Below are 26,633 nucleotides of genomic sequence, written 5' to 3'. Positions count from 1 at the left end.
TCCTATGGTAAAGACACCACCAGCCTTTTGGGCAATGTTGCGTGGGACTATGCGCTTAAACAACATACAGCTGTCATTTCAGGCTGACGAGAGGCATACTAGGTAATTACCGTGCATTAACTTAGAACGACTGCAATTACTTGGAAAACATTAACTGCCCAGCGCAGGCCACTCAGGACTCGTACTTTGGATTCAGTAGTGTCACCTTGTGTCACCAGTAGCCTGGCTGCAGCCAAGCATGTAGAATGGCAGTGTTAACTACTAAAATTACTCACAAATAAATTAACATGATTTATGCCTTATTTTTCCAAAGGTCTTGAATTCTTGGAGCTCAAGTATTTGTGCCTCTGTGCATTTTTCCTTGAATATAACTAGAGCATCTGCTTTTTGGGGGGAATGAAAGAGGATCATATTCATAGAGTTTCACAAAACCAGCAATGCTGCTGACTGCCAAGAACTGGAACGCCTACAGGGAAGTGCACTTTTACCATCTGTTAAAGCCACACTACCACTAACAGGTTAATTTTTTCTGGATCTAGGACCTGCCACCACTCTGACTTATACCAAGGATTACAAACAGAGCAGCAACAAGCACTTCTGCAGGTCAAAAGAGGCTGCAAAAGCTCTTCTCTGCTTGCTACTAAATTATGCCAAAAGGAAAGTTAAATGAGATGAGATTGTCCAAAATCTCCTCCTCTTGTTGCCCTCCCCCCCGCCCCCCAAACATGCCATCAAATTATGGTCTGAGTTATTGGAAAGAAAAATCCATTAAGTTTTGCAGCTGAACGATCCATGCCAGGCCACAACCTTCTTCTACGCATCTTGTAGTTCTGGTTGTGGGCATCGGCAGCTTCTTTTCAGTTCTGAAAGTTCTGCTGGGATTTCACCACAGTCTTTCATTTCACTCTTGGGGTCTTTTTTCTTTTGCCACAAAGTAGTAACTGAAGAAGGATGATTTTCTGCTCCCAGAAGTTTTCACTTTCAGAAATGAAGCTGGGTACTACAGCTTGGCAGACAAGTTTTTTCCTCACACTGTTTTTCCAATTCTTCCTGGATTTGCCAGGGTAAGAAATCCACACATGGTTTGGAGCAGGGGACAGCTGGATTGAATGCACTTCCAAAGAAAAAGTTGTTTTGCATGAATGTATGGAAAGTCCTAGAAAGCATTCCTTATTCTATCAGCTTACATGGCTACAATCCCTCTTTTCAATTCCTTTTCATGCTAGAAGCACAGTATGGCATGTACAGTGAGGACAGGAATCACTGGAGCAGCTGGACAAATCTGACATCGTTTCATTTAAACTTGTTCCATGTCATCCGGCTGCCACGCAAGATTTATGGGTTTGATAGAGACTTGTCAGTCTCCTGTTGTGCAACCGTGACAGGGGAAAATCCAGAAGCGCAAAATGGGTACAGAATTTTGGGTATGTGTCTTTGAAATCCATCATGCTCTCTGAGCTTTCAGAACATAACCCTTTATGTTCCCTATAGGTCAATAACAGAGACTTTATAAATTCAGACAATAACACTTGTTTGTTTCAGAGTGAAGGACAGCAAGCCAGATGACGGCATTCTGATTCCAACATTATTACTAATGATAACCACAAGAGAACTCCTGTCCTGAGAGGAAATTCCTGCTCCCCATAACTCATGCAGAATGGCAAATAAGAGACAAAGAAGCTGTGCCAGAAGGAATTAGCGTGTCTCACTGCCTTAGCCCACATGCCATTTTTTCTCTGCCTTTGTAAAGGACCTGGGATTTCAGACAGCGCACTTCCATTTCTAAATAAACAATTGTCTTTTACTTCAGGATCTTGAAGCCCAAGTGCCCAGATTAAGTCCTCTCACTTATTCACAAGGCTAATTTACTACTAGCTTTGAGACAGAGCTCTCTCTGAGCTTTCTAGTAAAAGAAAATTATCTTCCCTTGTTTCTTTCCATGCCAACGTGCTTTCAATGCAGAGAGGGTTTCTGCCATTTGGATATATCGATACAGTTAAGAATGAGGTAATACTTTTCTCAATACAAGAATTTGCTTTCTGAAGTGTCTATCCCAATGCTACCGTTTGTCCAGAAGAAACTTGACTCCTGGTGACCATGGTGAGAACACTGTAGAAGTTCCCGCTTTCTAAAGACGTTCTGTAGCCCAGCCATCATCTGGAGGAGAGAGAGGTCTTAACTCACAGCAGCTGGCCTTCTGTCACTCAAATGCGTGACACAGGAACACTAGCGTGCTTCCCAGAAGCACTCCAAGTTACACTGGTGAGAGATGGAAAGTTCCCCCCACACCCTGCCCCAAAAGCTCTGTATGACAGAGAGGAAGAGCGTGTATTCAACGAATACACCGAATGCTTGAAAAGCAACTCCTGTTCTCCCTGGAGCTGACAACGGTTGGACTTGATGATCTTAAAGGTCTCTTCCAATCGGAATGATTCTATGAACTTGGTGATCTCAAAAGTCTCTTCCGACCCAGATGATTCTATGATTCTATGACAAGTGGTGCCAGCAGACTCTGGTGGCTGGACAACAAGGTATTGCCAAGCCTGTAGCAGATTTTCTCCAGTGAATGCTAGCGGTTTGTTCTTGTGCATAGGTGAAACAAAATTAAAAAAAAAAATAAAAAAGGAAAAAAAAAAAAAGGGGAGAAAAGAGGAAAAAAAGGGGAAAAAAAGAGGAAAAAGCGGGGACAAAAAAAAGAAAAAAGGAAAAAAAAGGAAACAAGCAAAAGCATTTACATTCCCACTGGTGAAGGCTCTGTTTGGCTAGGGTTTGCTGCTCTCCGCTGTGGCCGGGGAGGGCTCGGTGGGGCAGCAGCACACTCACCTTGAGGTCGCGATGGACTACGCCCATCTGATGGCAGTGGAGCACAGCCTCCAGGATCTGCTGAATGCAATGACTGCATGCAAAGACCAGGGGCGCGGGTTAGTGCCCAGCGTGCGCTGCCCGCCCGCACGCCCGCAGCCCGGCGCGGGGCCGGTGGTGGGGCCGGGGGCGGTGGCAGGGACCGGGGCCGGGTGGGCACTGCGCATCCCACACCACGCTCCCGCCCCGCGCCGCCCCGCGCCGCTCAGAGCACGACGGCCTCAGGCTGAGGGACCCCACCTCGGAGACCTGCTTTTTTTGGGGGGTTTTGATTTGGTATCATTATTTTTTTTAATTTTTTTTTCTTTTTTTGTTGGAAAAGCATACGAATTTTGCCAATAATTCGTCAATGGGGTCGTATTAAATATTTGGCATCCTCTGTACTTTTTCCTCCTTTACACAGAGGTGTCAGAAATTGTAGCATCCACCGAGGTAACAAAGAAAACCACCCCACTCCAAGTGAGGTGTTTTAGGTAAATGATTAACTTCTCGCCGTCCAATTTAGCCGGCAATTAGCATCACTTGCCTGAGGGTTCGCCATACTCTAACGCAGCAGTGTGCGACCGGTTTGTTCTGCGACTGCAGCCCAGGGTCTCAGAACAGAAGTGGCGTTTAAATCTGCAAGCTGACATACATCACAGCCAAAGTTCACCTCCATGTGCGTACACAGCGATACATGGACAGCCGTTAAGAGAACACCAGACACGTTCGACAGCATGGGATAAATCCAGCACCTTGCAAGGAGACAGTTTTTTTGGCAACCATTCCCCCTTTTGCCATGATGTATATTAGGCCTGTAGACTTGCAAACTGGAAAGAGGCGTCATGCATTATTTTGTTCGTCTTAAAAGTTGTTTTTGAGGGTGAGTAGGATAAGGCAAGGGAACAGCGCAGACAACCCACCCTCTGCCCCTACCCAGCAGAAAAAAAAATCCCCAAAACTCTTATATCCAATTGATGGGCACCAGATACTGACCTTCAGGTCTCTGTGAACTATGCCATTTAGATGACAATGATTAACACTTTCTAGAATCTGCTGTATACAATGACTGCAAAGATACAAGGGCAGAATGGAAGGGAGAACATTTTAAAGGTACATAATCACATTAAATACGAAATAAAATAAAACTTAAAAAAATAATATAAAGAACAAAACCAATCTTACACCTCCTCACAAGTCTTGATTGCACATTGAACTGGAACAAAACAATGTTGAATATAGAGGTATTTCCAGCTCTAACACATCCAAAAACCAAAGCAAAACAATAAACCAAAACCAAACCAAAAAAGACATTTAACATGGAACATGTGACATCTATGAGACAGAATCATTAGACTGCATTTTCATTCAGCAGTATGGAAGCTTCTTCCAGTTTCTAAAAACTGCTATAGGAAAAGTGGAGGCAATAATACAATTAGTGACATGTTTTGGTTTGTTTGTTTTTTTTTTTTTAATTTTTACAGTGAAGTTAACATTATAACAAGTGCTGAAACAAGAAAATGCTCCGAAATGAAATGATATACAGAGAACAAATGAAACAAAAAAAGTCAAAAGCTAAGGAAAAGCAAAACATTTCTCATTTTGAATCTAATAGTTTCTTAAAAACTATTAATAGAATAAGGCCAACTAATTCAAGAAGGCGGCATGCATTTTCATTTAAAATACCGTTATGGACTAGTTTAACTAGCAGTAACTCACGAAATGAAAATCCACATTAAAAATGTAGAAAATGTTTTATTTCGGTGCTTTAAATAATTCAATTAGCACCTATTTTTCCATGCCTGGGTTTGCAAGTTTTAGCCAGCCTACGATGCCAAAAAGCACAACTAAAATATTCATCTTTTAGAGCACTGGAACTTTTTTACATGTTTTTGAGCACCAAGAGATCTTGTAACTTTTTTTTTTTTTTTTTTTAAATATCCTTGTGGCAGAAGTCAGTGACTGTGCAAAATACATAGAAGTCAAGGGCCAAGGATATGATACTGCTCATCCAGAACATTTTGACCATGGAATTCAGAAGGAATGGTCATAAATCAGTAACTGGAGCCCAAGCCTGAAAACCCTTTCTTATGCGAGTAGTTCACAACTCATGGAACTGGACTGCTTGTACGAGTAACGACTACTTGCGTCAGTAAGGGCTTGCAGGAGCAGACCAGTATTACAGTCCCAGGATATGCAGCTATAAAGTCTGTTAACTACTTCTATAGGGATACACACACACAGGCACTATATATATAGATATATATATATACACACGCACATGAATATATATATAAATATATAAAAATACAGAGATGCATGATAACCAGATATTTCACTTATTTGGTCAAGTTTTTACTGAATATATACAATGCATATATATATCCTCTCTCTATATATATGCATAGCCCCTTCCAATATGTCATAATTCTAGAACAGAAAAAAATCATTGCAATTTTTCCTTTTAAATCACAAGTATCTTAAAAACACACAATGACACCATATGCTGGCCTTTGGCATCAATAGTAGAAATTTTGCTTAAATCACAGCAGGCAAAAAATCATTAAAAAATGTTTTAAACACAGCTTCTCTCCTTCTACCTCACCTAAATTACTAATTTTGTTTTTGCTTCTACAGTGTGTTTTGCTATGTGTTGTTCCACATTGAAATGCTTAAAGTAATGATGTTTCTACCATCCTACAGAAATTAGTAAGAGCAATAAACAGTGGAAGCTTCCTAATATTCAGAGTAACTTCTTGTTTGTTCTTTATTATTGTACCACTGTTGTTAGGGACACTTAATGTTTCTGGTCATCTGCCCATTAATTCCAAATCTAAAGGAATAAGTGAAAATTGCATGTACTAAATATGTATCAATGGTGGTGTGTGCTTATGAACACACAAAAATATGAGGCTTCTTCAAATTTACTGTGAAGAGTGCAGTGGTAAAATGTATTTTCTTTAAAGTAATTGACCACAATGTTTAAGATTCATAATTACATTAAAATATTTAAGATTTATTATTATATGAGGGCAAACAGATTCTGAGATGAAAAAATGGTCCCGATACTTTATGTCAGCATGCAAATTATGATAATCGTCAATTTATTCTTCAAGTTTTTCAACAAGCACTTGCAGAAAATTGCTACAGATTTCAAATTTGAGCTCAGACTATGAGATGCACAGTGTAATTGCTTATTGATGAAACAACAAAAATGTTTAAATATGAAAAGGAAATTAGTACTTCTGGACCGAGAACAAAAATGATACTTCATGTGAAGCTCTTTCAAGACCAACATGTATTTCAAATTTTGATCAGCAAATGTAAGAAACCCTAGATGAGACAGCTGAAATGTTATGTCCAGTTTGCAGAGGAGAAAACCAGGTAAGATTTTAAGATACTGAGATCTAGTTGCAGTTTTTTCAGATCAGCAGACATCAAGACTTCATACAAGTTCTCCACCACACAGTCGTGAGCTCAAAACACCAAACTGTGCCCTTCCAAGTCTAGGAGAACTCCAGCAGAAATCCTAGAGTCTCCCAGGCTGGGCTAGTGAAACTGATGCCAAACACCACGAGATATTTAAGTAACTACCCTACAATTATTAAACACAATATTAGAAAAACAAACTACTTACCTGGCATCTGCTTCACTATAATATTCTCTTGCAACTATATCTTCAAACAATTCACCTCCAGTGACTCTGTCAGAAAAAGCAAGATGGGAAAGATTTCAGAAGTGAAAATGTACACCTTAAATTAACTTGACAGGGAGAAGTCAGAGAGGAATAACTGAAATATCTGTACAGAAATGCAAGAGGTCTTGACCAGAAGGATGAAGGAACTGAAGTGGAAAGGCTTGTCCAGCCAAATCATTATATGAATAAAAACGATGTGATGGAAGACCAATCCTAACTAGAAAACAAAAGCAGAGAGCAGCAGCTTATTGGGCAAGATGCCATACACCAGGTAAGGATGTCAAGAGTAAGCAGTAAAACTACAAGAATAAGAGGAACTGACCAACAAGGAAAATTGTGGCTGAAGGATAAATTGAGAACTGCAACGTAAGACAGATGTAAGAAAGGAGAACACAATAATGCTAAAGAGGGAAAAGGGTCTTTAAGAATAGGTCAAAACACAGCAGAGGTGTATCCGTGGGCCAGAGTGGCTTGGTTTTTGCACTTTTGCTAGAAAGAGCGTTACTGAGTTGGAAGGAGAGTATCAGCAGAAGCAGAGTACCATAATCAGTTTAATGGCAGATTTTTGTCCTTGAAAAGTTTCAGTTATCTTTGTTGAGAAAGTAGGAATAGTTTAGTGAAAGTGCCACTTAATTTAAGAGGCATTAATAGTACGAGGAAAGAACTGTATGATCCAAGGGACCAGTAACAGAAGCAACTGCGCATGGTTTTGTACTTAGGATTTCATTGTACAACCAGTGGTTTAATAGTAGGAAGTGGTTAAAAACGAAATAGAATGGTGTTGTTATAACCCAAAGGTAACAGTCCACAATGAATCACCAGCAGGACACTGCCACAGCCTTGGACTGCATTTGAAATAGGGTGACAGTGACGAGTGGAGTTCCTCAGGGGTTGGTACTGGGACCAGTGCTGTTCAACATCTTTGTCGGAGACATGGACAGTGGGATAGAGTGCACCCTCAGCAAGTTTGCTGACAACACCAAGCTCGGTGACGCGGTCAACACGCTGGAGGGAAGGGATGCCATCCAGAGGGACCTGGACAGGCTTGAGAGGTGGGCTCGTGCAAATCGCATGAAGTTCAACCAGGCCAAGTGCAGGGTCCTGCACATGGGACGTGGCAATCCCAGGCACAAATACAGGTTGGGCGGAGAATGGCTGGAGAGCAGCCCTGAGGAGAAGGACTTGGGGGTGTTGGTGGATGAGAAGCTCAACACGAGCCGGCAGCCTGCGCTGGCAGCCCAGAAAGCCAACCGGATCCTGGGCTGCATCAAGAGAAGTGTGGCCAACAGGTCGCGGGAGGTGATTCTACCCCTCTACTCTGTGCTCGTGAGACCCGACCTGGAATACTGTGTCCAGCTTCGGAGTCCTCAACACAGGAAGGACATGGACCTGTTGGAACGGGTCCAGCGGAGGGCCATGAAGATGATCAGAGGGATGGAGTACCTATGAAGACAGGCTGAGAGAGCTGGGGTTGTTCAGCCTGGAGAAGAGAAGGCTCTGGGGAGACCTCATAGCAGCCTTTCAATATCTGTAGGGAGCCTACAGGAGAGCCGGAGAGGGACTCTTTGTCAGGAGATGTAGTGACAGGACAAGGGGTAATGGTTTTAAACTGAAAGAGGGGAGATTTCGATTAGATATTAGGAGGAAATTCTTTACTGTAAGGGTAGTGAAGCACTGGAACAGGTTGCTCAGAGAAGCTGTGGATGCCCCATCCCTGGAAGTGTTTAAGGCCAGGCTGGATGGGGCTTTGAGCAACCTGGTCTAGTGGAGGTGTCCCTGCCCATGGCAGGAGGGTTGGAACTCGATGATCTTTAAGGTCCCTTCCAACTCTAACCATTCTATGATTCTATGACAGCAATATCCTTACATACAGCAGTAAAATCCCTCCTCATATTGTATGCAGTTCTGGTCACTCACGTTCAGAAAAGGGAATTGAAACAGCAATATAAGCAGAAAATTGCCACTATGCCATCCATTCACTTACTCATCATATCTTCTCAGAGAAGCAAAGTTACTCTAGCTTGGCAAAACAAAGTTTAAGATGGATGAAAATAATTCCTGAAGACAAAGAGCATAAACCGTGCTCTCCACAGAGGAGAGTTGAAAGGGACAATATTGGTACAATAACAAATAAACATACAATACCTGTGAATAAATATAAGGTTAAAATCAGGAGAAGTTTTCTAACAATCAGAAAACTGGTGTAATTAAGCAGTTTTGTTAAAGTAACTGAGATAGGTGCTCTGTTTTTAAGATGATGATTGATGAGCTTTTAAATAAAATCGTAAAACCTGGCTGCCTCTATCAACAAGAGAGTGGACTCAAGGAAGTAGGAAGACTTTCCTGTACTGTACTCTTAACATTTCTCTTTTATGGAATACACTGGCGTACTTTCACAGCTAAATGCAAATCTTCATACATACAGATGGTGTATTGAACGGCTGAAAACAGATGCAAGCCTTGAAAATGCACACATTGTGGAGTACCCAAGTGGGCAGCGTAACCAGAGCATCTGAACACAGCCTCAACAGACGGGATGCACGAGTTAGTCTGATTCCTGCTTTCCCAAACCTCGATCCTACTGATATGCCAACAGGAATAATTCCTATATGGGAGATTGATGTTCATATTTCATTACTGTTCATGAATGTAGTGAATTTTCATATAACACATTATATTCTCAATAAATTGCCAAACATAAAAGCTAGTGTGGGCTACAAGATGCTAAAAAAATCTATACTACAATGAATACAATTATTATTGAATACAATTAAGTTTAATAGGATTAAACAATTAAAAGTGAGGATACTTGGAATCTCCAATACCATAATATTCATTTGCAAATTGCTGTACTAACAGTACAATGTAGATCCCAGTTATTCAGTCACATTAGATGACGACAGAAATTAGCTGCTCAACCAGCAGCATAGCGCCTTTCTTCAAGAAGGCCAGTTAAAGAACTTTGTTTTCATGTTTCCATTTCTATTTGGGCTACATCATCCTTTTTCTGAGTTTACACCTTACTGACTTTGAAAGTAATCACTTTCAGGTAATGGAATCCTATTTTGTACAGAAGTCTGCAATAAAATCTGGAGGAGGTAAAATAGTTGGCTGTCTAATTTGTATTCTCTTTCTTTTTGCCTTCTACCTTCAAGAAACTGGCTTTGGTTGCTGTAACACAAAATGTTTGACTGATGCATATTTTGACAGTCTTTGATACCTCCTTTTTGCATATATATTTATCTACCACACTTCTGGTAAAGAGGAATAATTCTCACTTTGTGATGAATGAAAAAACAAAGCATCCTTTGATCTTATTCTTCCCTAAAACACTCATTTTTTATCCAAGCCAAAAATGAAAAGAAAAAGCTTTTGTCATCAAAGCATGTTTCAGTGGGAGAGAACACCAAGCTGATGTTTGTTCTTCTCAAGCACGGAGAAAAGAAGGGAATATGCATTCTTATTTGCTGACACTAAACATTTGCTTGGCATTCATAACCATTGTTAAACGATGAAAAAAGAAAAGCAAGCACAGAGCAGGTGAATTTCACTGACAACCAAACAAGCAGCCAACAATTCCCATGCTCTGTCACTCCAAAGGATGCATCAGGAATAATTCTCAGAAGGTGGGTAAATGGCCATAATGAAGGAAGGTAGCGCAGGGACTGAGAGAGGCCAGAAGTCATCTGCATCTTCTGAGCCATTGAAAAGACTGTTATAGCTGCGTTAGTGGCCTTTGCTCACTGAGCATGCACGAGCAATGTACCCTTCCAGAAAAAAAGGTCAAATGCATGGCGATATAGGACAGCCAGCTGGTTGATGGAAGCGATTCTTTCCTTGCATTTGGCACTTGTGAGATCACACTTGAAGTACTGTCCCTTTTTGGGCTTCCTGGTACAGGAACAACACTGCCATAATGAATCGTGTCTAATAGAGGGCCACCAAGATGGTTAGAGTTGGAGGCACATGGAGAGGCTGAGTTAACTGGGTTTAATAGACGGGAAAGCTGAGGGGAGATCTCATGACTTTCTACAACTCTCTAATGGGTGGATACGCAGAGACAGCACAAAAGGCAAAAGACAAGCTGAAACACCGGAAACACTAAATAGATATAAAGATTTTTCTTCCTTTGTTGCTTCCACTTGTTGCTCAAAGAGGTTGTGGAATTTCCATTCTTGAAGATGTTCCAACCTTGACAAATCCCTGAGCAACCTGATTCAACTGGCCCTTGTTCGGGAAGGGGATTAGACCAGATAACCTCTAGCGATCTTTACCTGATCATTATTCACTGATTTTATAAATAAAGAACAGAGCAGATACCTATAAACTTCTTTATACTCTGTGCAGTTTGATACCAAAGGGGCTACAAAGCATTCCACTCTGTGTTAGATGTCATTTTGTTAGGTAGAGTTTTTCCTCCTGTACCTTCCGTTATGAAACAGAATGGCTAGGGAAGGACCTGAGATATCTATCATAAATACAAACTACACAAATAGAAAAGATCCTTAGTTAGAAGGTTCTCCTTGCCCAGCAAAGACATGGCCTGAAACAAAAGTGTGATGAACTCTTAGGAGAACGCATGGCTCTGTGCTACTGCTCTGTTACCAGCAGGAGCGCCGAATACACGGAGAGGTGTGCTGAAATCAGAACTCCTGGGGGATTTTTTGCTGATCAACAGAAATACTTAGGCTGATGTCTGAAATCAAATCACAGAAGGAAATTAAAATAGTGGACTTATCTGTAGTCTGACTGTGGCTTCTGTTAAACTGTGGTTTTTTTTTTTTTTTTCCCTAGGCTAAAATAATGAAAAACTGATACATCGTACCATTCGGGTGAGGTGGGAATCATACACAGATTCTAATCTCTATACTTAAATTAGAAGGCAACTACCAGCATAGTTAGATCTACAAATATATCCAGGTAGGCTATACACAATAGAAGTGAAGATTGTAAAGCAGAGGGTAAAACGTAAGAAAAACACACCAACAACTTTGGTCCTGCGCTACAATGCTACGTGAACAGCTGCCACGCTTTCTCCCCACACGGTTAAAATGGGAAGTAAATGGCTCTCAGTGCCTTTCTGATACATTATATATACATCTGCCTTTATATATATATCATATATATCATATATTTCCCTTTATGTATATATCATATATACATCTGCCTTTCAAATGTATTGTCAGCTTCAGTGAGGTCCTATTTCATGATGGGACATTCATGATACAAGCTCTGGTAACTTCCAGGGTACAAATTAAAAGCCACTGGTTCTCACAAATTATTACTGTTCTTTTCTGATTTTCTGAAGAGCCTACTAAAAGGGCAACAAATAAAGCACATGAGTTTGTTCAAACAAAAGAAGCACAAGCAGCATGTAGAAACACCAAGCACCTCTGCACTAAGTCTGTCTTTCAGAAAAACTACAGTGAGAAGGGCAAGCAGAAGAATTCCATCTACAAAGGATGCTATTTGTATTAATCTCTTGGAAGAAGTACACCAAGAAGCAGTTTTTAACTTCTTAGTTCAACCGACCTTTTACTAAAACAAATTACTGCATTTATGGTGTTAAATGCCACATTTTTTTCATTGCAAACATTCCTAACAACACATACAAAAATACTCAACTTCATGTACCATATTTAATTGATGAGGAAAATTTATAAATGTAAGGAGATATTTAAAAGGAACTCCCAAATTAGCAAAACTAGCTAAAAAAGCCTCTGATGCTGATCACACTGGCGTTGTTTCCTCCTAGCTCACATTTCTTATTTCTTAAATTGTGCAAGGAAGCAGTCTTACAAAATTATAGTGGCCATATACTTTTTACATTTATCTGTGACCTTTCTACTTCAAAAAAGTAAGGTTCAGGCACTTACCCTAAGCAAAGATTGTGCTGCAATTAGGATTTTTTTTAAGTATTTTTGTTTCTTCTAGGCATACACTCCCTCCACTTGGAATTCAACAGCAACATCAGGATTCTAAATGTGCCAATTGTTGCATCTCATCAAGTGCATTAAAATGGGAGACACTGAGAAAAGAGAATCTCATTGACTTGCACAAGAGTCTTCAAGTGCTACAGCTGTTTCCATTCACATACAGCAATTAATACTGACAGAATTGATTGGATTTGAACTCATCTAACATCATTAACGCTGGAGACAATCTCATTCGTGCTTAGCAACTGAAATGGGCTGATAAAGAGACGCAAATCCTAACTACAGTTGCCTTAACCAGTAAGGTTAAGTAAGAAACTTTGTGAAGTCCATTACTAACCTTACTATGCACATTTTATTAATCTGGAAATCACTTCACTCCATCTAGTAGAAGAAACGTAACAGGAGGAAGTTCTTTGCTTGGGAGAAGTATCACAGAAGGTTATTTCAGTTTATTTTCTAAAATACGTAGAAGCCATCTCAGTAGATCAGTAAGACATCTCTGTTCCTTGGCAGTGACATCAACAAGACCTTGAAAATCACTAATTTGCTTAGTCAAGTGCAAAACAACTACCATAGTTCATAATGACACTACCATGTATGTATTTTGGAGATGGGGAGTCAGCAACCAAAGATAACTTTTAGATGATACATCAATACTTCGGTGCATCTATTTCTCTCACATACAGGGCTCCTCACAGGAACACTGCAGTACTGCATTTTATCAGAAAGTGCATCTTTTATTGTTCAATGTCCAGTTTCCACATGGATTTTAAAAGATTTCCAGCTTCCCATTTTGATACTAGAACTCTTCACCCAAATGCATGCCTGCAACAGAGTACATTAATTATTTTTTTTCTCCAGATAAAAGCACAGCTATCACTGAGGTATACAAGTGAAGCACTAGGCTTCTCCTTCAGACTGCAGACATCTCTATGACGTTAATTCAAAAGGGATTATTAGAAATTCAAAACAGAAAGTGACAATGATTGTTTTTTTCTGTGCACAGAAAAAGCACTCTTCCTCTTCACTTTCTTACGTGGGATGCAGCCTAAAAGAAATTTCTAAAGAAGCAGTCATACTGAATCCCACACAGTCTGAAAGAAATCATTAAGATAATGACATGACGATATGTGTGGGTGGAGTGACAGTGTTACACCACAGTCAGGATCCTGTTGAAATAAAAATTAAATAAATAAATAAATAAGAGCATGTGCTTGGCCTTCATATTGAAGAAGTGCATATGGTACCTTTTTCCGGGGCAGCTCTTTTTGTGTATGTTTAAACAAGCCACTAATCCACATATTTGTAACTGCAGTAAAAGATGAAGTTTCACTAATAAATAACATTAGTGAGCATTAAAGCATGAACAGTCATCCTTACTAATTAGGCAGAAGTTCTTCAAAAATGCAACACGCTGCTTTTCCAAAGATAACTATGAGTCAGTACGATCACCACCTCTATCATTTAGACATTTGCTTTTCTGCAAAATAATTCATTTTCACAAAAAAACCCCAAACCACATGATCAAAATGTAAAAAGCTGTATATATACATGCTGAAACTTTCTTTCTTTGAAGAGGACGAAAAACAACCCCATGCAGACCCTTCCAGATGAACAGCATATGTTTGAGTCTGTTCCTGTGTTTGTCCTGAATGGGACTGATGGGGAAACTGAGGAAGTTCCAACCAGTGCAGAATGCTTCGTGCAGAATCTAGTTTTCTGCCAAGAGAGTATCTTTGGGTTAGGTATTAATTTTTATTGCAGAATGCAGGCTTCTATTTGTTCTGTTCCTATTGAGATACAGATACTGGTCTCTACAACTTTGAAGTTGTTCAAATGCCGTCTAGTTCACACCACAATCATAATCTCCGAGATACGTCTGGCATTATATATTCAGTTTAAGGCAGAAGTGGACTAATTGCAATTACAGCAGGCCACAGTTTCTAACAGTACAGTAGTACAACAAAAAAATAAAAATGCCACCAGTTTATAAAAGGGATATCGTCCCTAGAACTAAAGAATTCTGCAAGCGCTTCCTGGAAATGTTCAGGATTAAGAAGATTTTTTCCAAATCCACCATAGAAAGATTTCCTTTATATCCCTTAAAAAAAAAAAAAAAAAAGACAAAACAAACTCCAGTGCATGTCAGAGAACAAGTATGCATGTTGTGCCCTAGAGCTATTTCCAAGCCAACAGTCAGAGCACTTACCTGGGATATATACAAATCAGATACATGTTCCTGTTGAGCCTGGTTAGGATTTGAGTATTGAACCCTGAATGCTTTCACTGCAAGTAGACTATTTAATATTTTGTATTGCTAGTCTGAAATCTAGTCTTGAAGAAGTCTTCACAGACTTCTTTAAAAAAATTAAGCTAGAAAATAAAACAGAATGTAACCTGAATACAAAAGCACACCATTGATTGTAGAAAATCCAGGTTCTAACTCACTTACGCTGAATGCAAATATTTCAGTTTGTATGCTTAGAAATGAGCTATTTCACATTTTGAGGGGAAATAATGTATTCTCATTCTAGCCAGCAAAACCATGTTGGGCTCTGGGGGCTGGGGGTTGTTTGTCAAAACCATAACTACCTTGGAAAAATGTGCAGTTGAAATAGGTAATTTTACTGAAATAAGTCAGTTTTGCAAGACAAGTCCTAACCACTCAAGTTTGCCCATACCCAGAACCAAAAGCAGTAACTTTTCAAGGGAGTAGAAAAGTTTGGCTGTCCCAGGCAAGAATGAAGAACATCAGTGTCTCTTTTTAAGTTAAGAATCTGAGACACACAGTTCATGTCATCACCATCCCTTCCACTAAACAGCCTTTTCTAGAAGAGACAAGCTCCACATACACACAGTCACTATGTGAACAGCTCACAGGACTGAAATTCCTGAAGCAAAATGGGAAATAAGAAGGAAACTTCCTTTCTATATGCTGGGCATTGTACATTCTGAATGTGTGTCAAAATGAACCATTCTGTGTATCGGTAAGATATCAGTTGGGAATAAAATACTGACAGTCTTTCCCTCTAGGAAATGGAGCAATGGACATTCTCTGTAGGAAACTACTCTTCCACATGTTTTTTTATGTTTCCTTTACAGACACTGGCTTGCAGCAAATTGTTTTTTCTGAGTCGTATGTTTGCTTAGCTTTGGCAGTTATCACGCAACTTCTACTTACATACCCACATTTTATATTAATACCCACTTCAACAGTCGCCCTACTTATTCAAAGTTTTTAATACAGAATTCTTGCAGTGACACTTACAAACCAGTTCTTGCACATGCAAACGACCAAATCTGTTACTGTCCTTCCAGCTCTGTTTGCATCTCTTTGTCCAGCTCATTGCACCAGAACCATGCTTATACTTTGTGAGCTTGTATTTAAATATTGTGTGAATACCACATCCCCAACATGCTAAACATAAGCAAAACACATACTTACAAGTCAAAGACTAAGTAATGGAATCCTTCTTCTGATATGCTGTCATGAAGCCGCACTATTGAAAGAGGGAAAAAAAAAAGATAAACACCCGTCATCTTTTTCATGTCTATAATGTCTGTCTTTGATTTTGGGGGTGAAGGGACTATTATAATTCTACTGTAGAGCCATCATTGCATCTGTGTGTGTTCTCATCTGTGGTTTTTGTTTTCTTTTTTAAATTCTCTACCCTCAGAACCGTCTTTTTCATAAGGTGAGATAAGCAAAGAAACCAGAACTGCATGGGCAGCTCATCGTACAGTTATTTTTAAAGGAGCTCTGCTGTTGCTGTGCCACAGAACGCTGTAGTCATTTCCCACCACCTCCTTGAATCATGACTAAACAAGTGCTAAAAGCACAGCCAGACTTATATATCTTAATATATTGTATTAATATGATTAAATTCCTTTTTTTCCTAAGCAGAACCTCTAATCAATCTTTTAAATAGCATACGCAAAAGGCTCCAGTCACTGGACTTTTATTATCTTAAACAGTACTCTTAATGTCATACAACTATTTTCTCAGCAGCATTACATCTTAAAAGTTGTAAAAAAAACAATATGGGGAAAAAAGCCACAATTAATCATACATTTCAGCAGAATAACAAACTTTAAGGGCTATGTTAACAAATTCCATAATCAGACAATAGATGCTGATTTTGAAAGAGAAAGCATCATTGCAAACAAAAAGCATTTGACTATACTAAAATAAATGGAAAGCAAAAGCGCACGTTCAGTTAATAATTCAAGACTCTTTCTTAACTAATAATTAAAAAGGAACTTAAATTAAAAATAAAATCACTGTCTGCAGTCCCTGGAGTAATTTGCCTTTTTCTAGTCTAACCTTCTCCTTATTCTAACTTTTAATTAAATGCCTTCAATTTTAGTTGAGATAAAACAGTCAAATATTTAAACAGGTTAACTACCGAGACAGTGACTAATTTCACTGTAATGCTGTCAGCTGCAACAGTATAAAAATACAGTACTTCTCCCTTTGAAAGCCAGCTTTCAAGTGGAATTTCAGATGGAAACACATTCATAATAATAATATATGCTGGTAAGTGAAAAAATGAAAAAACTTGCATGTGATTTATTTGTATTCCCTTAAAAACCAAACCAAACAAACCAACCCATCCTAAACTGCTCGTCCCCTCCCTATCTAATAAGGACAACTAGGTAATAATCAAATCCATACCACACCACTGAGAATAGTCTTCCAGAACAATTCAAGCCCACGTTTCTTATTAAGACTCCTTAAGCAAAGTAAGAACACTACCATGAAAAATGAAAGGATATTCTGGGTATACCAATACCTCTGAAAGACAGAATCCATAAAATATGGACTCCCTGCACTCATTCAGACCTTGTACCAATCTGCAGGGTACTTCTGGGATGTCTGTGCATGGGAGGCCAAAAAAAGACGAGTGTAGGAAGAGAAGAAATTGTGAGAATGGCAAGCTTACTCTTATAGGTTTAGTTGGCTCCATTGAAAGCACAGTATTAAACACTGCCCTTAATTTTAGAAAGTTTTACATCATTTATGACAGCTGATAGCTAAAAGAGCTAAACCTCTCCAACTTCAAAACCAGACACGTGTGAAGCTGCTCAGAGAAGCAAATTCGATGGAGAAGAAATTTTCTCACTATGCATCTGGTATGTGCTGCACTGATGAAGGGTACGCTGGCTGGAAACTTGTTCATGGGAATACGGATGAGAAACCTCGAGGGAGCTCAATGTCTAGAATTACAAACCACATCAGTCTGAGAAAAAAGAAAGCCCTGACTGAAAGGCTGGCAGACTTTGGGTAAGGAAGGCTTTTCTTTCTTTGAAAAAAGAAAACATTGTCAGCATCAAAGAGCTACCAGCTCTATCATCACTCTCTTAACAACGTGTCTCAATGGAGTCAAAAAGGGAATGAGCTACCTTCCTGCTCATACTTCTATTACGTATATACATATTTCCCTCTGATCTTCTTACCTGCCATCCACTTCAACCACACGAATGGTGAACAGTCCTGAAGAGATAAATCTACTGGCAGATTGATGCCTGCCAATCTACACTGAATTTCCAGAGTGGCAGCCAAGACCAGAGCTGAAAGATGAAAGGCTGGGACTCCCCGCACAGGGTGTGGATGCTCAGCTGGACCTGAGGACAGTAAAGGTGGGCAGGAGGGGAGAGGAGCGAGTGCCGGGGCTGTGACAGCTCGGCCAGGTAACTGCCGCTCCTTAAATCACCCTGAAGAGAGATTTCTGCAAAGATGTAAGGTGCATGAGACGACTTGCCAGAAGCAAAATGATGTGATGTCTAGAAAATAACCCATTAGCCTTTCTGGTGCTTCTCACAGCTGACAAACAGCATCCTAAAGATAAAAACCCCAGGTCATGTTCACATACACCTATGGATCCATATCTAAAGTTTTCCCTGAGAATTCAAGTCAGCTGCAGAAACTCATTTTGCATTTTAAGAATCCAAATCACATCACAGTAGAACTATGAATTAAGTCCTGCGGTTTTTCTTAATTACGTGAAATGAAATGGCAATTTCCAAAGCTAATTTTCCTCCAATACATGGAGCTCTGTCAGTAGTTTGATCCAAATCATTACCACTTATAGAATCAAATAAAAAAAATCAGGGTGCCCTAAAACTGATCCACATTTAAAACTGAGCTGACGAAGAAAGTGTAAAAGAAAAGGATTTTCAGATTACTCTAGATGGCAGCTTTATGTGTTAATAATCTTTTATACAATACATGACATTTAAAAAAAATAATCAAATAAACATGACTTTTTTACTTAATAATATTTAGCCCAGGGAAACATCTTGTGTTTACACAATACTGAAGAGAAAACCAGCTCTTGGCTGACTCACTACCCAGAGCTCGTGATGATTCAGAAGAGCCAAGTAGGTCTAAATCAGAATTTGTGGTTTTGGCTGATTCTATATTCTAGATATGTCTAAGTTTTTACGAAGTGCAAGCCTTGAGCATAAAAGACCAAGGGAGTACATTGCTGCCAAAAAAAACCCACCCCACATCCAAAAAACAAAATCAACTTACTTTCTGATTGCGTTCTTTGAGTTCAGATTTCAATACTGCCAAATGTCTGGTCTTTAAAGCAAACCAATATGATATGAGACAGTAAGGACTAGACCAGAACAGTACCCTGAAATGTCTAGCTCAGAACAGAGGCCCTGAAAACACCCGGATTTTGAGTACACTACTTCTTCAGTAGCATCAAAGATACTACTCATCAATGAGTGCTCAGAAATGGGATATAGTACAGACCCTTGGGTATGTCACAGAGACGCAACAAAACCTTAAAATAATAAATTTTTGAGTGCAGCTAATATGTTTTGCATATACCACTCCCAAAAAAGTTCAAAACTTTTTAAGATTATAACAAATTATACCTTTTGATAGAAACTGCCTGTTCCTGAAATAGATTCGTCAGAACTCAAAGCACGTTTTTTCTGTGAACACTTTTTTTGGATTCAAAGCAGCATTCCTCTCCTCGCTGCTTGCTACCAGCATTATATTCAGACAGGCAGAAGCCTTCATATTTGCTTTCCCATATCATATATGGATATTGGGAACTACCAAACACTTCTGCGAGGCAGAATATTTGCTGCCAACTGCTTTCAAAGGGCTCTGAAGCATGTAAAGCAACCCAGATTTTTGAAACGTCTTTAGAGAATTGAAATTAAGTATTAAATCTTAAAATTTAGAAGTGAAATCCATCTTTAAAATATTACTTTGGTATTAAAACCAGACAGTCTTGGCTTGAGTTTGTGGCTACAAAACAGCCAACAGCCTGTATTCATACAAATACTTAGTTTTCATGGTTCACTCCTACTGCTCCAGCGTGGATTTGCTAGCAACCAGCTAAAGCAAAGGACTGTATTCTTTAATTAACGCTGTATTTTTTAAACAGAAAATGACTTTCTTACACAAATTTATGAGAAAGTCATCTCCTAGGTAAGAATGAAGTCATTAAGGTACAGTTTTAAAACTGTGACCCTGAAGCGACAAAGTCGTAGGAGAAGAATAGACTGCATTTCATTGCCTTTGGGTCAAGGCAGTACAAACCCCTTCCTCTCTTTTTTTTTTTCTTTTAAATTATTGTGTCTCCCAGTTATACTGCTAGACATATCTATATTCAAGGCAGCGCTAAATACTTCATACTTATACAGACTTAAATAGACACACTATTTCATATAGCTATCAGCAGCTCCACACAGAACAGTAGCTCATTACTACTCTGTCAGAGAAGATAAACACCTTGCCCACTACTGTACAGCATATCAAAAGCAGAGCCAAGAGTACAAGTTTTATCCTGGATAGGGGCATCTCTCCATATCCCTGTTACTAAGCAGACCAGCATGGCACCATGTGAAGGGGCTTCCAGAGCTTCACTGCCTGCCTGAGACGGGAATTGCTCTCACTTTGTCAGATACTTTTCTAGAAGAGGGCTTCTTTGTTCAGTGGCACCGCAGAACCACAGCTCCCTTCTGGCTAGAAAAGGATTGCAAGTTGAGATCATAGAATTGTTAGAATTAGGTTGGGACCTAATAGGTTAGGTTAGAATTGCAAGGGACTTTAAAGACCACCTAGCTCCAACCCCTCTGGTATGGGCAGGGACATCTCCCACGAGACCAGGTTGCTCAAAGCCCCATCCAGCCTGGCCTTGAACACTTCCAGGAATGGGGCATCCACAGCTTCTCTGGACAACCTCTGCCAGTGTCTCACCACCCTCAAAGTAAAGAATTTTTCCTGGTATCTCATCTAAATCTCCCTCTTTCAGTTTAAAACCATTACCCTCGTCCTATCGCTCCACTCCCTGATAAAGAGTCCCTCCCCATCTTTCCTGTAGCCCCTTTAGGTACTGGAAGGGGCTATATGAGATGATGGACAATTCTTTTTCTCAGCCTGGTGAAGCTCTTTTCTTACTAACCAAATTCTAGTCTGACATGTCCATGGGCATATCTTCTTAAAGGTTCACATTCTTTCTTTTTCTTTCCTCCCAAATGTCTGAATCATAGCAGTGAGCCAGGACAAATCCTTCTCTGAATCAGGATCACATGCCCCTGATTGTCTCTGAAAAGGAAAACAGGCTGAGGCAGCCAGGGAAGATCAAAACTGCCTTTTGGCAAGTGCTTATGCTGGCTTCTTCGGTCAGTTCAGATACAGTTTTATGCCAGTAAATCTGCTGGGTGGAAATCCCAAATAAGAAGAAGAATCCGTGGAGAAGCCAGACAATCTGGAGTAAAGGGTTCACGACAGCACAGAGGCAAGTCCAGCACAGCCCAGGCTTTGCTACTGCATTCTGCCTGCCACTCAGCTTTTCATTGGGAAAGACAAGGGATGTCGTGATGACAATTTGAGAAGCCATTCACAAAGTTTAAGAGGTGACTCACTACAAAACCTATTTGTGTATTCATTGCAAGCACATATAGTTCTTTACGCACACGGATCAGGCAGAATTCAGGCACGACAAACCAAAAGGTGGCAATTACAAAGATTATTCATCCAATATAAGAACTCCCGTCAGTAACCCACACTGCAATGCCTATTTCTCCAAAGACACAGAAAGCATTCATCAGTAGAAAAAATTCCACTTATCTTTTTGGAAAAGATTTAACAACCTTTGACAACAAAGTTGTTGCTCTTCAGCAAACCACTTGAAGCATCTGATAGGAATCCAGGGGGCACAGAGCTCCTTCTTCTGGAAAAACACTATAAGCCCACAAAAGATTGGGAATATTTCTTTGGCTACAGCACCAATTTTCATCTGAAATACTTTCCAATCACCACTCTGCGATAATCATTATAATAATTTAAGGGAGAATTCCCATCAGCTTTATTAACTTTGTATTTAGCCATTTGTGTGGGCAAGCTCCAATCAGACTGAAAAGTTAAATCCTTTACTTGACTTCTTGTGCTGAACTATAGTGTTTTCTGCCTATTCTACAGAAAACAGCTTGATATAATGGCGAAGCAACTTTATTATCTCCTCTCTGAATTTCTGCCTTTAAAGAAAAAAAAATCGAAATATGAAAGTCAATCAAAATCAATTTTTTCCAGGCAAGAAGGCAAGTCAAACAGTAGATAAAGCCAGATACAAATTCTTCAGGATAAAGATATCTAATCATATCTACAATTATTGCCTAAAATATTTATTTTTGTGCAACTGCTGAAGTGATAATTTTGATAATCTGGTATTTGAATTAGTTCATGTTACAAAGACAAAATATTTGAGAAGACTGAACTTCAAAGAGAAGTTACGGCCTGTGGTCAGTGCAGCAGCTCCACAAATGTGCATGGAGGTGTCAAACTGCCAGAGCGCTACTCATTAGGGGAGACTCTTTCCATGCAATCCATTGTGTTTATTAATACAGCATGGAAAGGGACAATGTAGTTAATACTAATGTAGTTAAAAGACACTAATCTTCCCTTCAGTGCTAAAGATTAAGATCCATGGACTCCCAGAAGCATTAATCCTGTAACTGTGAAGCTGGATGTCTCAAATTAGTGCAGTTAGAAGTTGCAGGGCTCATTCACCAGTAGTACAGGTTTAAAATGGGTTTGAAAGTCATAAAAGCATATGTTGTATTTGCTGAAATATGTAAATTATGTCTTCAAGTTCCAACCTCCCCACAAGAGTGAAATAAAGGGACAGATGTGCTTTCCCCCTGTGTTCAGTTCCAAAAGTATATTAAAGTATTTACGCACATCTTATGCAGATAATTCTTATTAGATCAAAAAAAAAAACTTCAAAAAATGAACTTAATAACTTAATGGAAGAAACTTACTGGAATGACCTGATTTAGTCTTGGGTTTTCTATGAATTAGTATCTCCCTGCCACTAGGTATGGAATAAGCTGTTGCATTTGAAAATAGAGGTCAAACAAAAACTGAAAAAACCTCCATGAAAAGGTCTAACCAGACATGCTTTTTGGGGTTGTCCAGCCTGGAGAAGAGAAGGCTCCGGAGAGACCTTATAGCCTCTTCCAGTGCCTAACAGGGATACAGAAAAGATGGGGAGGGACTTTATCAGGGAGTAGAGCAGTAAGACGAGGGGTAACAGTTTTAAACTGAAAGAGGGGAGATTTAGATATTAGGAAGAAATTCCTTATCCTGAGGGTGGTGAGGCACTGGAACAGGTTGTACAGAGAAGTTATGGATGCCCCACCCCTGAAGGTGTTGAAGGCTAGGTTGGATGGGGCTTTGAGGAAGCTGGTCTAGTGGGAGGTGTCTCTGCCCACGGCAGGGGTTGGAACTAGGTGGTCTTCAAGGTCCCTTCCAACTCAAACCATTCTATGATTCTGTGATCTGCTGAGCCACAAGATAAGGGATGCCCAAGTCACACAGCAGCACCTGGCTCCCCGGTGTGTAGGGAAGTATCCTCTTCCCCTTGCTCACATTTCAGGAGCTCAGAGTCAGAAATCTAGGCCGTACCATTAAAACTCATATTGCACCTTATGCTTATATATAAAGTACTATTCTTCTGAGACCATGAAAGCCTGGGGCCCTCTATAATAAAGCTGCTCAGTTACAGTAGAAAGAACTTTGCAAATATTAATAAGAACCATTTCCTAACAATATGAAATATTTAGAGGCTAATCTCGTAAGATTAGTATAGTAGCAATGCTCAAGGGCAGCTGATTTCTGAGAGACATTAAACATAGAGTAATGCTTTGTGTACCTAAGAAAATAATCCTCCCCCATGCTGTTAAATACACAAGCAGTATACTGTAATATTTACTATCATTAAAAGACTTTATGCAAGTCAGCAGTGCCATGTATGCTATTAGCAGGTCTATATTCAGCAACGGTGAATAAAAACTATATAGCTTCCAAATTCATTCAAAAGATAAACAACTTTTTATTACAGTGCAAATTCACGGTTGTTTAGGGTCAACAACTTGAGAAAAAATCCTATTAATCTGCATTTGTACTGGTATAATGAAAAACAATAGGAAAAATAATTAGCCAATTTAATATTTGGGAAGACTACATTTGTCCCCAAGGCACTGTAACAGTAAGTGTTAACTAGTATGAACAAAATGCTATATAGTCTAAAAATAATCATTTGTGATCAAAACCCTCCCCCATCAAGGCCCTCACACAATGAACTTCTGTATTCTGATTAAATGCCAGGAATAGTTACATTCTGGGCCTTCATTAAAACCCCTCAAGTCTAACACATGCTTAGAAGTCAGTTTGCCAAAATGGTAACTTCGATAAAAGATTCTTGCTATGCAGAAAATAAAAAATTATTCACTAAAGTAGATAAAAGACCAACTTTTGAAGTGAGACTAAGTCAGTCCAGGTACTGCTATCAAAGCAGACGGCCTCAAATTACCAGCTCTTTTGGCACGAGGAGGCTCTTGCTTCATTCCTGCTGGATGAAGACTGACAGTTTAAGCAGGTCATCAATATATGTTGTGGGAAATGTCAGGGAGAGAGGAAAAAGAAAGAACACTAAAAAAAGTATGTTTTGTGATCAGAGGAGACCCATTGAGCTACTAAATGCCCTAAAAAACCCCAAGCAGCTTGTCAAGTCCTAACCAGTGATGTGAGTGCACAGACAGACCCTCGGGTCGAGCTTCTATGCATGCGTAGGGCACTAAGTGTTAACAAATGACAGTTAAAAGACAGAAACAGATTCAGGCTAAATATCAGAAATCTAGCTGCTAAAAATTAAACATCCCAAATAAAATTAACTAATAAAAAAAAAAAGTAAACAGGTACTCCAAAACATATCGTTCTGTATTAGTAATCTCCAGGGAAAGTCGTTGTAATAACTTTTATCTTTAACCAACAGGTTTTTGTTCCTTTTCAGGGCATGATTACACACCACACAGAGTAGTACTGTGGAGAGAACTGGGTTTGTTCAGCTCAAGAAAAGAAGGCTCAGGGGAGACCTTATCACCATGTTCCAGTATTTAAAGGGTGGCCACAAAGAAGATGGAGACTCCCTTTTTACAAGGAGTCACATGGAAAAGACAGGGGGTAATGGGTACAAGTTACTGGTGGGGAGACTGTGGTTGGACACAAGAGGAAAATTTTTCACAATGAGAACAATCACCCACTGGAATAATCTCCCCAGGGAAGTGGGGATTCCCCAGCATCAGACACTTTCAAGATTGAGCTGGGCAGGGTGCTGGGCCATCTCGTCAAGACTCTGCTTTTGCCGAGAAATGTTGGACCAGATGATCCTTGAGATCCCTTCCAACCTGCTGTTTTATGATTCTATGAATCATATCCTATATCCTTGAAGTTAAAAGGAACAGCTAGAGTTACACACCTTTAATTGTTCATAGATGAAAATAGCAAAATTATATATAGTTGTTTAAAAAAAGGAGAGAGTTCTAAAGTGTACACCTGGATCTTTATGTCTTCATTTAATATACAATCATGTTATTTACTAGAAATCCTGTATTTCAGGTTGAGCGAATTCCTCTTTGCAGTTAAAGCCCTAATTTGTAAGTTTAACAAACTTACAACACAACAAAGCCTTACAAATGTTGTCACATTAAGCCTTATGAGGATAGCTGCATGGATTAAAAGAAAGTCTGACACAAATTTTTGCTAAAAGCAAACTGATGTCTCAGCTGCCAGTGTTGATGCTTTAAGCACTAACATTTTTTAACCATTTTAGCATTCATCAGGACATGTAAGAAGAGGAATAATGACAATCTACACAAGAGTTTCACTGAGTGTCAACTAATAAAAGGACAAGCTGTAACACAGAGATGTCATACTAATTAAAATAAACAAGTTCGGAAAACCACACAACATACTTTAATGGAGGGAATATAATTTGCTTAATTTTTCTAAAAGAAAGGCCTAGTTCTCATGTTAAAGCAAGTTGCCTTTATAGACCAGCGCTGACAAAATTGCCACAACGGTTGGGCAGTTCATCGATTGACAAGATTCATTCGGAAGCGACCTAAGGAATTTCAGCAATTCAAGAAAGTGAAGTGATGGAAAAGATCAAATGAAAAACTGAACGAGATCCACTCAACGCACAGATCTAACATCCTAATTAGATGAGGAAAAGAGGCTATTAATCCCTGCTGGAAAAATATAGTTCTGTATCTTTTTGATAAATAAATAACATAAATAAAAAATTACAATTTTGATAAATGTATACGTGGTAGAAGAAAGCCTTCAGTTGGATACTGGGTATTGGAAATTGGATATTGGGGGGTGTAATTGTTGGGCAGGACACAGCCTCCCTTCTTGGCTTTCCTCTCTTAAAACACATTCAACACAGAAAAATAAACAATTTATATAATGACCACTCAGAGAAGGATGTTTGTTTATTTTTTAAATGTTCCCCTTTCATGAAGGGTAGGCCCCAACGTATTTAAAGGCATCAGCTTACGAAAACAAAGTCACTCCACTCTAAATATTTTAAACAAAAAGGAAAGCAGAAAATTGTAATCCTGTGGCGTGACTCAAGAAGTACCACAGAAAAGTAATGTCACCTGCTGAACTAGAACCTCTCAGAAAGGAGCAAGACATGCATCAAGCAGTTTTAAAAAATGTTTTCAAAGCAATGAGCACTGTATTTCAGGTGCCTTTAGTAACAATCACTTCCAGAAAACCTAAGCCAAATTTTTTTCAGTCAATAGCAGCAATTACTACCACTAAATTTCCTAAAACTTTTCATTTT

The 26,633-nt window shown here is 39.3% G+C and overlaps 1 protein-coding gene across 12 annotated transcripts in view; it reads right to left on the bottom strand.

Annotated features, from left to right (window-relative positions):
- Positions 1-26,633, bottom strand: part of CAMK2D (calcium/calmodulin dependent protein kinase II delta) — a 160,575-nt gene that overhangs the window by 52,153 nt on the left and 81,789 nt on the right. For 10 of the 12 annotated variants that reach the window (XM_074154318.1, XM_074154324.1, XM_074154316.1 and 7 more), the window contains exons 4-6: positions 15,920-15,974; positions 6,479-6,544; positions 3,838-3,910 (exon numbers count right to left, since the gene is read on the bottom strand). In XM_074154318.1, coding sequence (XP_074010419.1) covers positions 3,838-3,910; positions 6,479-6,544; positions 15,920-15,974 — 194 coding nt within the window. Of the gene's footprint in view, positions 1-2,823; positions 2,897-3,837; positions 3,911-6,478; positions 6,545-15,919; positions 15,975-26,633 lie in introns of all 12 variants that reach the window. The other 2 variants (XM_074154320.1, XM_074154326.1) reach the window with 1 other exon arrangement.

This window comes from Numenius arquata, chromosome 10 (genome assembly GCF_964106895.1).
Source record: "Numenius arquata chromosome 10, bNumArq3.hap1.1, whole genome shotgun sequence".
NCBI classification, from domain to species: Eukaryota; Metazoa; Chordata; class Aves; order Charadriiformes; family Scolopacidae; genus Numenius; species Numenius arquata.
Note: the sequence above shows the minus strand (reverse complement) of the source record. Positions and strands in the feature narration are given on the sequence as shown.